This window comes from Nannobrachium achirus (assembly GCF_963921795.1).
Source record: "Nannobrachium achirus genome assembly, chromosome: 5".
Classification (NCBI taxonomy): domain Eukaryota; kingdom Metazoa; phylum Chordata; class Actinopteri; order Myctophiformes; family Myctophidae; genus Nannobrachium; species Nannobrachium achirus.
Genome location: NC_137814.1, coordinates 9,097,547 through 9,111,192, shown reverse-complemented (window position 1 = coordinate 9,111,192; position 13,646 = coordinate 9,097,547). Strand labels below are relative to the sequence as shown.

The 13,646-nt window shown below is 42.0% G+C and overlaps 3 protein-coding genes across 3 annotated transcripts; all 3 read right to left on the bottom strand.

Moving 5' to 3' along the window:
* Positions 1-8,622: 8,622 nt before the first annotated feature.
* On the bottom strand, positions 8,623-8,997 carry LOC308285841 (histone H2B-like; the record flags this gene model as incomplete). Its single annotated transcript, XM_080726730.1, has 1 exon — positions 8,623-8,997. One exon carries the CDS (start codon positions 8,995-8,997, stop codon positions 8,623-8,625), a length of 375 nt encoding a protein of 124 aa, XP_080582856.1.
* A 1,165-nt stretch (positions 8,998-10,162) lies between these two features.
* LOC308285355 (histone H4) lies at positions 10,163-10,474 on the bottom strand (the record flags this gene model as incomplete). The annotated part of the gene is made up of 1 exon (XM_080726081.1): positions 10,163-10,474. One exon carries the CDS (start codon positions 10,472-10,474, stop codon positions 10,163-10,165), a length of 312 nt encoding a protein of 103 aa, XP_080582207.1.
* A 1,763-nt stretch (positions 10,475-12,237) lies between these two features.
* Positions 12,238-12,843, bottom strand: LOC308285570 (histone H1-like; the record flags this gene model as incomplete). Its single annotated transcript, XM_080726359.1, has 1 exon — positions 12,238-12,843. The coding sequence occupies one exon, from the start codon at positions 12,841-12,843 to the stop codon at positions 12,238-12,240; it is 606 nt and encodes a 201-aa protein (XP_080582485.1).
* Between the last annotated feature and the right edge of the window lie 803 nt (positions 12,844-13,646).

Here is a 13,646-nt window from a genome sequence, read left to right as displayed (position 1 = left end):
CTCGCAGATTTTTCAAATGGGCCTGTTCTAGCGCCACCTAGTGGCCGATGTTTGCAAAACACATTTCTGTACACTACTCTTGCAGATTTTGTCCAAAAATCCTACAAATCGGTAGTCAGTATCTCGACAGTCATGTGATCGACACGGATCTGTCCGATTTTGCATATTCCATCCTGATTGGCTAAGGTTGGCTTCCAACGTTTGCAGGATTGAGCCGTTTTGAACAAAATGCCTCAAATCACAAACGCAGAGTTTGTGATTAACTAACATTTAACATGAAATCACGCCGACAGGCCGATTTGTGGTTTTACCTATAACTCCACCGATCAGTTTCAAACTTTGAAGCGCACTACCTGGATGCCAATTCAGAACCTCTTAGCTGATTAGCTGGTAACAAACTCGGGGGACGCACGGACGCACGCACGCACGCACAGACGGACAGGGGCGAAAACATATTGTCCCCCTGCCTTCGGCTGGTGGAGACAATAAACACACATTTTCTATAGATATTGGTCCAAAGTTCATGTTTAAAAAGTTCTGCGCATGCACAATGTGTGAAAATCCCAGGAGGAAATAGATTTTAATAGTTTTTTTTTCTTCATATAATTCATTATGGTGGGAGATCTAAAGCCCTTTGCACACAGGCGCGTTTATCCGCACGGATAAAACGGACAATTTCATTTTTTTTAAAGAAAACAATGATTCTCTACGACCTCATGCACACTGGATCCGAATTAGCCGTGCGACGAGTGGCTGCGGCCGTGCGTTTTTTTCTCGATCGAACCCAGCTCGATTTGTGAGGCTTGTCGCATGCGGTAAAAAACTCATCACTCCTTTTATGACTCCTTTTGGGATCCGCAGCGCCGATTCCGCACAGCATTGCACACCAAATCCAATGCATTTTATTCATGCAGCAAACGAAAAAAAAAACAAAAAAAAACGCAACTGTCCTGTGTGCAAAGGGCTTAAAGGTCAGAGGTTAAAAGTCTGACTGTTCAAATTGTTTGGCATGAGCAGATGCATGTGTATTGAAGTTTCATGGCTGTGGGGGTCAGCGGTCAGGGCATGAGTTATACCTTCAAAGGTGTAGCTAATTCAGGTTCAAAGTTTGAATTTTAAATTGAGTTCTATAGCGCCAGTTTGCCTTCTGCACTCAACCATATTGCCCAGTTTTTGCACGGTTGCAAAAAGTGGTGGAAGAAAAATAGCCAGTGTTTCAATAGGGGCTTTGCCACTCAACAATCATAATCTATTCAAACCATTGATTCACAGCCTCACCATCAGACCTCCTCACCTTTGCATCAACTTGAACTGAATTCCTTTCTGACATTCCTGTCATGCCTTCATAAATCACTCATCGTGAACAGACATTTCTGTTTTGACTATTATTAACAAAGACTACACTACAGTATCTGTTCAGCTACTTTGACAAGCACAAAAATAGTTTTACTAGTTTAGCTGTATTTCCATGGTGTCCTCAAGTAACACTCTCTCAAAAGCCATTTTAAAATCTAAAATGCAAAATGCTACCAGTGATGGTAATCTCCTATAAAGTAAGAAGGTAACTCTCATGGGTAGAATGGTAGTGGTAGGGCATTGGAAAGCCATCATGGATCCTGTGACCAGTAGGCTGACCACTTCACAGCCACACTGGGCAGCAAGTCCAAAGAGTTTAGGGGGATCAATGTAGATGTAGACCAATGTAGACCAGTACAATCTCCCATCTTTACTGAAGGAGGCCACACAGAAGAGATTCCAGAGTGGCAAGCCTACAACTATACTTACCGTGTGACACACCATTGGGGGAAGTTTGAACAGGATCAAATATTAGCTAACTGTCTATCTCACCCGGAGGCCACATGGAAGAGATTGCAGGGTGGCAAGCCCCCAACTACTTAAGATGAATCAACATTAGTTCCATCCTGTCAAACAGGATAAAACATAGCCTATCTGACTGTCTATCTCGCCAAGGAAGCCACACGGAAGAGATTCCAAGTGCGGGCAAATGCAGCCAGTCCACCCCTGGTCATCGCCATGCATGCTGGCTTGTGGTGGATATTTTTGACAAACAAAATGAGTAGACAAAAACATAGAGAGATAGCCCTACAATAAGTGACCATTACATATCTGTAACTCTCAAGAGTTATGGGGGTCCTTGAAAATAAAACCACTGCACCAGTGGACTCCTATTGTGCCATACACAGTGTCGTAGTAAATCAGTGATAACCCCTGATCAAAATGGGTGGCTACTTCTGAATGTATTGTAAGTACATGGAAATATGATAACTATAATAATAATAATCTAAACTTCAATCTCTCGAGTAGAATGACAGGATAGAAGATAGAATATTTTGATCCCATTGTGTGGATAAAACAACATGTTTAGGGCCTACCTATAGTAATACATAATATAACTACCAGAAATTCTTAGTCACGTAAGATTTAATTTAAAAATAAATTCCCATGCATTGAAAGATGTTCAGCCTTACCGCCTTACCGCCATGTTATGTTCCAAGAGTGCCTTCATCTTCTTCTCTGAATCACTATTCCTTTCTTTGATTGTCAAAACATTGACACCATCTGTGGGTTTGTACCTGTCTCTCTGTGCCACACTCATGATTATGCAAGGGTCTGTCCTGCTTGATTTAGGACATAGAGAAGGACACAAAAAAAAACCTGTCTTTTTTCAGGCTGCAGACTTTCTTCTAAAGCATGTAGTTTCTATTGGCTTTGATTTCTGAACTGCCCACAGCCCTCCTCTGTCACTGAGACATGCATTGAGTAGAAATACATTGTTATATTTTATCATTAACAGTGAGGACCAATTATACAAAGACAGGTTGAAAGGTCGTACTTTAAATAATGGACTGTCTATCCATTATCTAAAGCTATTCTATCAGTAGGCTAATGTTTCAGCCTTTCAGGTCACCTCTGTCACAAGAATGAAAAATGGCATACAACTCACCTGACTGGTGAGAGCAGCAGCGTAGTTTCAGAAAGAAATGGGGGGTGTGGTAAAAAATGGTTACCTCTTAAAGGACACCTTTCTTTTATTACATTTTTCTTTTTTCAAGGGTTCATATTTTAGATTTTAATTAGAGAAAAGAAAATATGAGTAATCTTTCATGGGCAGATGTGACTTATGGGGGCTAGCAGTTTTACTGTAAATAATAATAAATAAATCGCCGGCTTATTGTAGATCCACTATTTTCACTGTTGGTTTAGAGGTGAAAAGAGAAAACATTTGAAGATATTCACCTATAAGTGAAAAACATTGGGATACCTCGTTAAAAGTAAAGTAATGGTTGCATCATTATAAATTATCGCGCGTGTTACATGTAGATGGACGGGCATCAACTGGAATGAAATTGGATTAATCTGCAAAACACAATTCAGAGTTGGAGACAATTCCGATTCATCAATCTGGTCGTAAATATAGTGTAAATAAGTGACTAAAACTGGCTTATATTTCTGTTACCTTCAAAGTTCTTTCAAAATCCCTGATAAAAAAGTAAACTACCGTATTATGTTTGATTGAATGTTTGTTATTATTTGAGCTGATTCTTACAGTGTTTTTATTTATCCATGTTTATCCTTATCCCCGTCGTTTGTTTCTCCCCAAATAGTAATCATTTGCCTACTTCCCAGCAAGAGGGAAAAAAAGACTATTACGATTATTGCGACCATAGGTCGCACTTACTACAGAAAGCTGCTCGAGGTGTCCGTCCGTCCGTCCGTCCGTCACACACGTCACACGTCACACTTTTGCCCTGCTCATATCTCCGCAACCGTTGCCCCGATCCATGCCAGATTTTGCACACACACTCCTTACCTGCCAAACTACAACCTCCAAGGACCCCCGGAGCTCCAGGGACCCCCAGCTCCCTCGGGGACCCCCAAGTGTAAAAAATGAGCACATGTGCAAAAATTACCAAATGACCACCCCAACGGGGCTGCTCACGGGGCATTCCCGGGGACCACCCACTCCTGGTGCTCCAGAACGGATGCAAAAGTGGTGGCGCCCCCAGTGGAGGACCCCCTGCCACTGCAGCTCACATAAAATGCCGTAACTCGGGCTAGGAGCGACCGGGAGAGCCGGGGCCGGTACCTATTCGTCCGCCTTGGCGGCGCGGAGACCCCACCCCTCATTTCTCACATGGCCCTCTAGCGCCACCATGAGGCCGATTCAGATTTTGCCCGAAAATCACTACACAGTATGTCTACACTCATGTCATCAACATGGATCAGGAAGATTTTGGAAAAACACATTTTTGCTCTATTTGTGGAGATAAGTGACCTACGGTCGCTTATCTCCCGATTAGGGAGTCTTACTGGTAAGTAGAATTGTATATGGATGTCAGGCCCTGTCACATCAGTGTTGCATTAAGATGCTTTGAATTATGTTATAGCAGGACATCGTATAACATGTCATTCTGTCTGAAGTCATATATGGAACAGATTGTAATTAGATGCAGTTGAAAAAATCATAATAATCACAAGAAATTTTGGATTGGATTTGTATTTGAATTAAGCATCATTCCATTGCATACAGTTTTCTTTACAGAGAAATCAGACCACAGATGAATCCAATGCTAAATTATATTGTACCGTGACAGGATCATCAAAGGTTACTGAATTAAATGCATAGGCCTACAAAATGGTACCGTGATTCTATATGTTATGAAGAAACCTGTCAGGCCGCTCAGAACCCAGCACAAAGCAGAGGGATTTTCAGGAAGCTGCTGCTTTCGAGATCTTCAGGCAGGATTTGAGTCTTGGATTGGCAGCGCTGTAGCCCAGAATGACAGGGGTGTAGGAGACAATGTTCTTCATCTTTTCCCACACTCTGAAGGTCAGGTTGCCCAGGTGTTTGGCCATATATATCACGGCTTCTGGCTCCAGCTGTGGGTCCTGCAGTGTGAGCTGGACTCTTTCCTTTGTGGCTCTGTAGTTCTGCAGAAATGAGATGTGTTCAGCTCTCAGATCCTCCTCTACGGCTCTGATCGTGTGTGAAAGGGTAGATATCTTCCTGTCCAGATCCTCAAGCCTCTCCTTCATTGTCCGACTCTTCTGCTGCTCTTCCTCTCTCAGTGCAGCGATCCGACCCTCCTCTTCCTCGTGTAGAAACTTATGAAGCTTCTTAAAATGTTCCTTCATCTGCCATTCTGTGTTCAGGGCCTGGATCTGAATGTATTCTGCCGTTTGGTTGCAGTTTGTTTTAAATACATCGAAAACGTCCAGTTTCTTCTTTAACGATGTCAGTGACTTCTGCACTTCCTCCTTGCGGTCCAGTGCAACTTCAGCCACGGTTCTGGATACGTGCTTGGTGTGTTTTTCTGAATGAAGACATACAAGACACACCGGCTGTTGACATTCCAGACAGAAGAGTTTGAGTTTCTCTGCGTGCAGACTGCAGAGATCCTCAGACCTGGATGAATTTCTCTGGCGTTTTGAAGCTCTCTGGTGTCTCTCCTGTGAGACAGTTTCACACAGGTTCTTCAGAGCCAGGTTGCAGGGTGGATTTTGTGTCGACGACGTTTCCTTACAAACTGGACATTCCGTAATGTTCTTCTCTCTCCACCATCTCTGCAGACAATCTTTACAGAAGCTGTGGCTACACGACAGGACAACGGGATCTTTAAAGACGTCATGACACACAGGACAGAAAAAATCCTCTTCTGAAAAAGAAAATGTAAACAACATATTTTGTCTTTTTTCAAGTGAAGCCACAAACAGTCAAACGATAACGCTCCCTCCTCTAGAATGTACCCTGAAGTTGACTTTCACTGTGAATCCTGGTTCTTATTATTAAGTCAATTCAGGTTCCAGTGTTCTCAGCAGTATCAGTAGTGATCAGTAACTATTCCCTCCTCCTGTAGCTGTGGATGGAAAGAACGTCCCTCACTGGAAGGTGTGGGTTTGATCCAAAGCTTTTATTGTCTCTGATGAGTATGGCAGTGGGTGGGGCTTTGAGTAGAGAAACTATTGCATTGCAACATCTGTTGAAAGTTTAATCTCAAAGACTTTCACCAGTGGTTGCTTAACAAAACCTACTGGGAAGACATGTTTGTAAATGTTCTCACGTGTTTGTCACAGCTTCTACACAGAAAATATTTGTCAATATTCCCCAGAGATAAAACTGACACCTTATGAACCTATCCACTATGGCAACAAAAGTATTTGGAATGCCAGAACAGACTCTTGCACCAGACTCAGTTATTTTAGCTCAGTTACTGGTGTTACATTAATTAGTCTGAGTGACAGATATTGATTTATGTCAGGCAATGACTCAAAGACTCGCATGAGTCCTACAAATCTGAACATGACTGGAAAATATATCACATCTCCCACAATTCAACCCTCTCAGAGTTACATAATATGCAACAAATTAACACAGAGGAATGTACTGTGCACAAGTGGTTTACACAACACAAACTTTGATTACAATGATTAAATTACTTTTTTTAACCCCCTCAACCCCCACCTCCACTTTGAAAAGCCACTGGTATGCTGATTTGATTTACACCAAAACGCTTACTCTTGGTTTGTACATAAGTGCCTCATTCCAGGACTATGAATATCTAGTATCTGCTGGTTTTGGTGTGAAGCATCTTGATGAGTTCAACACCCTCACCTCCCTCCCCCGCAGGATAGAGCTGAATGTCTGAGGGGATTCAAATCATTTGCATGCTGATCACAAATTGGCTTATTAAGTTTAGATGTAGGATGTAGATCTAGATTCTTTCTGTTGGCCGATTGGGCATAGATTGTGTCAACAATGTACAATCATAGGTGATCTCTGCACGTCACACACTGTGTGTCACAATTGTGGCCTTTGCCACTGTGCAAGGAGAGGAATAAGCCATCGGGCTTATTTGGATTCCTTTCCAATGGTCATTAATTAGACAGATTAAAAGTTCAATGAGAACAATACAAAATAATCTAATTTAACTACTAGAGCAATACAGAAATAAAAACAGAAACTGCACAAAAGAGAGAAAAAGACAAAAAGACACAATAGGTAAAATAACACATCAGTAGATGAAATCACGTGGACAACAGTGAGGAAGAAATCAGATATAATTTTAGATGTTTCTTAAATATCGGCAAGGTGATAGATCTGAATCATTCACAATCACACATATTTAAATGTTTTGGTGTAAAATCTAATCAACATGTCTATCAGTGGCTTCTCAAAGTGAAAGTGGGGGTTGAGGGGGTCTACAATGTTTATTTTAATAGCCTAATTTAATCCAATTAGTTCTTCAAAAGTATCTCGTCCAACCCTCCCCCCCCCCCCCCCCACTACACACTACACACTTACATTTCGGTAACTACTAGATTATAGGGATAATAATCATGTCATCTAGTTACCCAAAAGTTGGTTTTATTCAACAACTCTATTAGAGAACAGAGAGAATACCTTTATGAACTACTATGTGATTTGAATGTATTAACATATAAGCCAAGGTGTCCATAAGCAGGCTGTGACCTCTAGTGGTATAATTGTGAAATTACATTTTATTTTATAAATAAGTAACAGTGTTATAATAAACAGAGTATAGTCAGTATATGGCTCCATAACAACAACACAATAAAAGCAGACGTTAGTTTAACTCTGTACACTCTATACACTTTCAGAAAGACATTACATCAGCTTTTACTGTAAAGTCTGGTCCATAATGTTATTTAGTGAGTTCTCTCTATGCCTTACATGCTAAGACCTGCCTCATGCATATATTTTACTCCACTCAGAGTAGGAATCTTGTAGATCGACTATTTTCACTACTGAGTTATTATTATTACGGCATTATTATGTATTCATGGATATATATTTTGTTTAGATGTGTTTGTTTGTTTGAACATTAATTTGGTCAAATCCATATTTGTTTTTAATTTCTAAAAGTAAAATGATACATATTTCATATATTTTTTTACTCCAGTGGTGACGCATAAAGATTGGTCCGTGACCCAGAAATGGGTCCCGACCCAGTGTTTGGGAAACGGCTTTAGAAAATCTCAACCGCCCCCACCCTTCCCTTTTTTTGAAAAGTGCAAATAATCCGAAATAACCGCTCATTGCTTGTGACAAAGCCTTTTGTTCTCAGATTCCCGGGCTTGTGTGGTAGCCTAAATCAAACGGTTGTCCATGAAGTGTCTGCCAAGCCAATATTCTATTGAATTAATTTACTATATACGGTCGCTATACAAACAGCTACTACGGCATATTTCTTATATATATTGTAATTCTAATTTATTGACATGCCTATTCTCATTTAATGTAAATGCTTAAAAATGACTGTAAAACTACACATTTTCAAGTATTTAAAAATAAAAAAAGCAAAGGAATTAAAGTATGGAACACTGATCTCATAAATGACAATTGTGCATTTCATTTGCAGTTCAATATACACAGCTGATATTTTACTATTAGGCTACTAGTGTTTTGCTACTTTGAGGACTCCAGTCAGACATGTAACCATCCTTAGCGTGTACTCCGCTAAAAGATCTGATCTGTCAAAGACAGGCGGCTAGGCATTTGATTGGCATTTAGGGAACCCTTTCTTGGAAAATATGGGTGGTCCTTAAAAGGACCGTTGTGTTTAGAGCAGACAGAGCAGTTTACTTGGAGCTGGTGTACTTGGTGACAGCCTTGGTGCCCTCAGACACGGCGTGCTTGGCCAGCTCACCGGGGAGCAGCAGGCGGACGGCGGTCTGGATCTCCCTGGATGAGATGGTGCGGCGTTTGTTGTAGTGAGCCAGACGAGAGGCTTCACCGGCGATGCGCTCAAAGATGTCGTTGACAAAGGAGTTCATGATGCCCATGGCCTTGGAGGAGATACCGGTGTCAGGGTGGACCTGCTTCAGCACCTTGTACACGTAGATGGCGTAGCTCTCCTTCCTGGACTTTCTGCGCTTCTTGCCGCCCTTGGCGGCGGTCTTGGAGACGGCTTTCTTGGAGCCCTTCTTGGGCGCTGGCTTCGCAACTTCGGGCATTTTGAAGGTATTCTATCAGCGACTAGCAGTGAAGAATGTGCTAGAGAGCGCAGTCACACCATTATTTATACACAGCCAATGCCAATGAGGTGGTGTGACTCCCAGCAGATGATTGGCTGATCCTCCCACAAAGAGGGAGGTGTCTTTGTTTCTGTATTATTTCTCCCGCTCGTGCGCTCTATTGTCCCTGTAATATTTTGAGCGGCTAAACATGCACTTAGGGTAAATTGTAACGTTAAAGTATTTTATTATTGTTATTATTATTATATTGCTTAGATTTGTAAACGATGTCCACAAAGGACCCCAATTGAAACAAGCTATAGTATAGTGCTTTCTTGACCAACCAAGGTATATATCAATGTGTCTATTCATTGAGACAATGGCATTATTCCCAATATTATAATATAATAAATAGTTAATGAAATATTATAATGTGTACACACGATAGAGAACTGGGTGCTGCTGGCAGCAGGGTGTGTGTGTGTGTGTGTGTGTGTGTATTTGTCTCTATTCCTTGCCTTATTAGGCTACTTAAAATACAAAGAAAGCCGAATCGATTTACCGTATAGTTGCCATCACTCCAGTTAACTTCAGTTGGGACAATGTAATATAAACTCTGTATGCTGAGTATTCCAAAGTAAGATAATGAGCTGACTGAGTGTGTTTTCCCGCCTCTACATGTTCATAGACTAATAATGGCAGTCACAAGCACTTGTTTAAACCCAGTTGCAATACAGTTCATCCCAGTGCATATGTAGGCTATTTCACGTTCATATTCAAATCACAATCCAATACTTAGGCTATTCCACAAGTAAAACCTGTCTTATACAGACCAAGGATTGTTTTATGCGACACTCCAATGCAAGTCATGTGCTGCTTGAAATGGGTTTGAGGTAAAGCAAAGTTTAATTGAGGAAGATGTGTAAATAGACGTGCACATTAACATTTCTGCAAAAATGCCTGCTCCTACGTGAATTGTGGTGCGGTTGAATGACAACATTGTACAGCTTTATCGTGTGTATTCATGTTTAAGATCTAAATTGAGTAATATATTCACCCGAAAAGTCTGGAGGTTATTGTCGTGCTTAAAATTGGGAATGAACTCGTAGCGTGTGGGCGGCTCTTAAAAGAGCCTTTGGGTTGTTGGTAGATCAAGTAAGCAGTATTAACCTCCGAAGCCGTATAGAGTGCGTCCCTGTCTCTTCAGAGCATAGACAACATCCATGGCAGTCACGGTCTTTCTCTTGGCGTGCTCGGTGTAGGTGACAGCATCACGGATCACGTTCTCCAGGAAGACCTTGAGGACACCGCGGGTCTCCTCGTAGATCAGACCGGAGATACGCTTCACACCGCCACGGCGAGCCAGACGGCGGATAGCGGGCTTGGTGATTCCCTGGATGTTATCACGAAGAACCTTGCGATGACGCTTGGCGCCTCCTTTTCCCAGTCCCTTTCCGCCTTTTCCACGCCCACTCATTTTTCAGCTTTAGGTCAGTTGAAGATGCAGAAGTGAATGATTCCAGAGCTCTGAGCCATGCCCTTTTATGTGTGTTCTGAGGACGTAAGGGAGGACAGGCAGACCTCGCAGTGTGGGTGGTGCCATACCCGCCCTCCCATCCCCCACCACACACGGACGCACCTCCCCCTTGTTCATAGATTATAGTGCCCCCTGGCCCCTAGTGGCGAAAAATGAGAAGTTTAACGCAGAATAAGAATATAGTAACATTGCTAGTCAAATCCTCTATCTATATCATATAGTAATTGCTATTCACTTTTGAAATCTCCCTATTAATATTCTTGTCAATGTGCATTTGGTGTTAACATGCGTATTGCGTAGGTACACCCTCTGGGCCATAACATTTCTTTCAGACTCTCTCAAGTTTAAACGTTTTATCACACAACCTAAACAAAGGTAATTCATCAATAATTAAGTATGACTTCATGTCTGGTTTATTTGAGAAATGTGACATTTGCTATGTGTTGCACACGATGTAGAGGTGGACCAGGGTTACTATTTACAATAATGTATGTGATTTTGAACTATAACAATGGTAGATGTATTACCCTGCTTATTGTAGGCTAAATCGCTCTGGATTAAGAGCGTCTGCTAAAATAAATGCTTAAACTGTAAACTGTAGTAATTACTATTCCATATCAATGTTATGTTGAATTTGAACCAAAACAAACATACTAGCAGTCAGGAGGACAGCACAATAGCGAATCGAACAGTGATTTTTGATTTACAGTAAATAAATTAGGTCATAGGGGAGGTTTGCAAGCTTGATAGCTAAAGTGAGAGAGATAGCCGTATTCGAAATGTAGGACAAAGTAGACTGCGTTAATATCTATTAACTTTGTCATAAATAATTATGTTACCATTATATTTCTACTCTTATCATTAATTATTTAAGTGGCATGATTAGACCATTAAAACACCACATGTCTATTAAAGCAAACTTGTTATTCCAGTGCTCACATGTAGGCTGGTATAAAAGTGAGGTTACTCTAAGGGTGCGTTCGGAAACCCGCACCGGGTGTGTGCTCGGTGTAGTGAGTGCAGTGGGCGTGTCGTTGTATAGTGCGTTCAGTGTGGCTTATTTACGAACGACCAGTTTTAAGAGGCAGCTGTGTGCTTTTTCAGTAGCCTAAACTTTCTGAAAAGCAGCAGTTGCTAAGTATGCTAACGTAACGTTGCTATTGAAAGGAGATGTAATTCATAACATTGGCACACCTGCTGTTAGTTTACATCTTTATGCGTGTGAAACTATCAAGCCCAAACGACCAATTAAGCTGCAAGTGCTGTATTTTGCGGTCATTTCCTCCATTGTTCACAGCTGAGAAGCATTCGAGACACGGCCATGAAAACCAACCAATCAGAACACCGAACCACCGCACCACACCGCCTAACCCCATCTTCTGAGTAGGGTTGGCGAGTGCGTGCACTCAACACACCAGTGCGCCGCGCACTGGATTTCCGAACGACAACGCACCAAGTGCACCGAATAAACGAACGACAACATGGCACACCAGTGCGTTGAGTGCGCATTTCCGAACGCGCCCTTATAAAATGAGTTATATTTCTACTCTTGTCATTAATTATTTAAGTGGCATTAGACCATTAAAACCGACTGGTTATTCCAGTGCTCACATGTCGTCTGGTAAAAGTGAGGATACTCTTTTAAAATGAAGTGGTTGGCTCTTAAAAGAGCCTTTTGTGGGAATAAAGATGGAACAGATGATTTACTTCTTTTTGGGGGCTGCCTTCTTTGCTGCCTTGGGTTTGGCAACCTTCTTGGCTGGAGCTTTCTTGGCTGCTGCGGGCTTCTTGGCCACTTTCTTGGGGCTCTTGGTGGCCTTCTTGGGGCTTTTAGCTGCTACTTTCTTGGCGGCGGGCTTCTTGGCTTTCTTGGGTGATTTCTTGGCAGCTGCGGGCTTCTTTGCTGCCGCCTTCTTGGGCTTTTTAGCCGCTGCGGGTTTCTTGGCGGCAGCGGGCTTCTTTGCTTTAACTGCCTTCTTTGCAGCGGGCTTCTTCGCCTTCACCGCCTCTGCCTTCTTGTTCATCTTGAAAGAGCCAGACGCGCCGGTACCTTTGAGCTGGACCAGAGTGCCTTTAGCGACCAGGCTCTTGACGGCGATCTTGACGCGGGCCTTGTTCTTCTCCACATCGTAGCCGCCGGCAGCCAGAGCTTTCTTGACGGCAGCCAGAGACACACCGCTCCGCTCCTTGGAGGCGGACACGGCCTTGAGGACCAGCTCAGCGACGCTGGGGCCGGTCTTCTTGGGTCGGGGAGCTGCCTTCTTCTTGGCGGCCTTGGCCGGGGCTGGAGCTGGTGCGACTTCTGCCATTGTTCTCTTCTCAGTAGTTTATCCTTCCTTTCCTAAAGCAAAGTTCGTCAGGCTGTTGATGAACGCTCTGAACTGAAGGGGCTGGACTTAAACACCACATGAGAACTATGTAGAGACAACAACACACACGCAGCCCCTCTTGTCTGGTGGCTTATTAATGTGCCATTTGTGTTTTCTCCTCGATTAAAACAAGAGATAACAAACTACAGTGTGTATTATTTAATGCAACAAAGAGCTGAACAGTTAGCACACATGTGCCTTTTTGTCATTAATATATCTGAGATGAAAAAAGCAATCTAGATTTTAAGTTATACACTCAAAACATCACCCTTCTCAGTCCGATAACAGTGTTTCCTCCATCATTTCTCTTCTGAAACATGTTAAACTATATTAAATTAACAACAAAACTCTTAATCCTCTTAACAGAGATTATTTGTGACGCGATACCATACACTATATCTTGTCTTGCTATCCGTGTTTTCTATAAATAGAACGTTTTCTGACCCTAGTAAACACACTTCAGTTTATGCAGCATGATGGTGCATTTGATCTGACTACCAATGATATGACAGATGAAAACTGTTGGAACAGTTTGGAAAGATAACTTATTTGTGATCAAACTAACTACAGTAAACTAAACTTTTAAATATTCAATCAACTGTATCACACTTCTCATGATGCAATGTCGTTCTATATCACACTTTTATGATTAATTGACCATTGTGCTCTGTATAGAATCAAATAAAAAGTGCTGCCATATTTACTACAGAAAATATTTCTGCCACCTTACACTTATAGCAGCA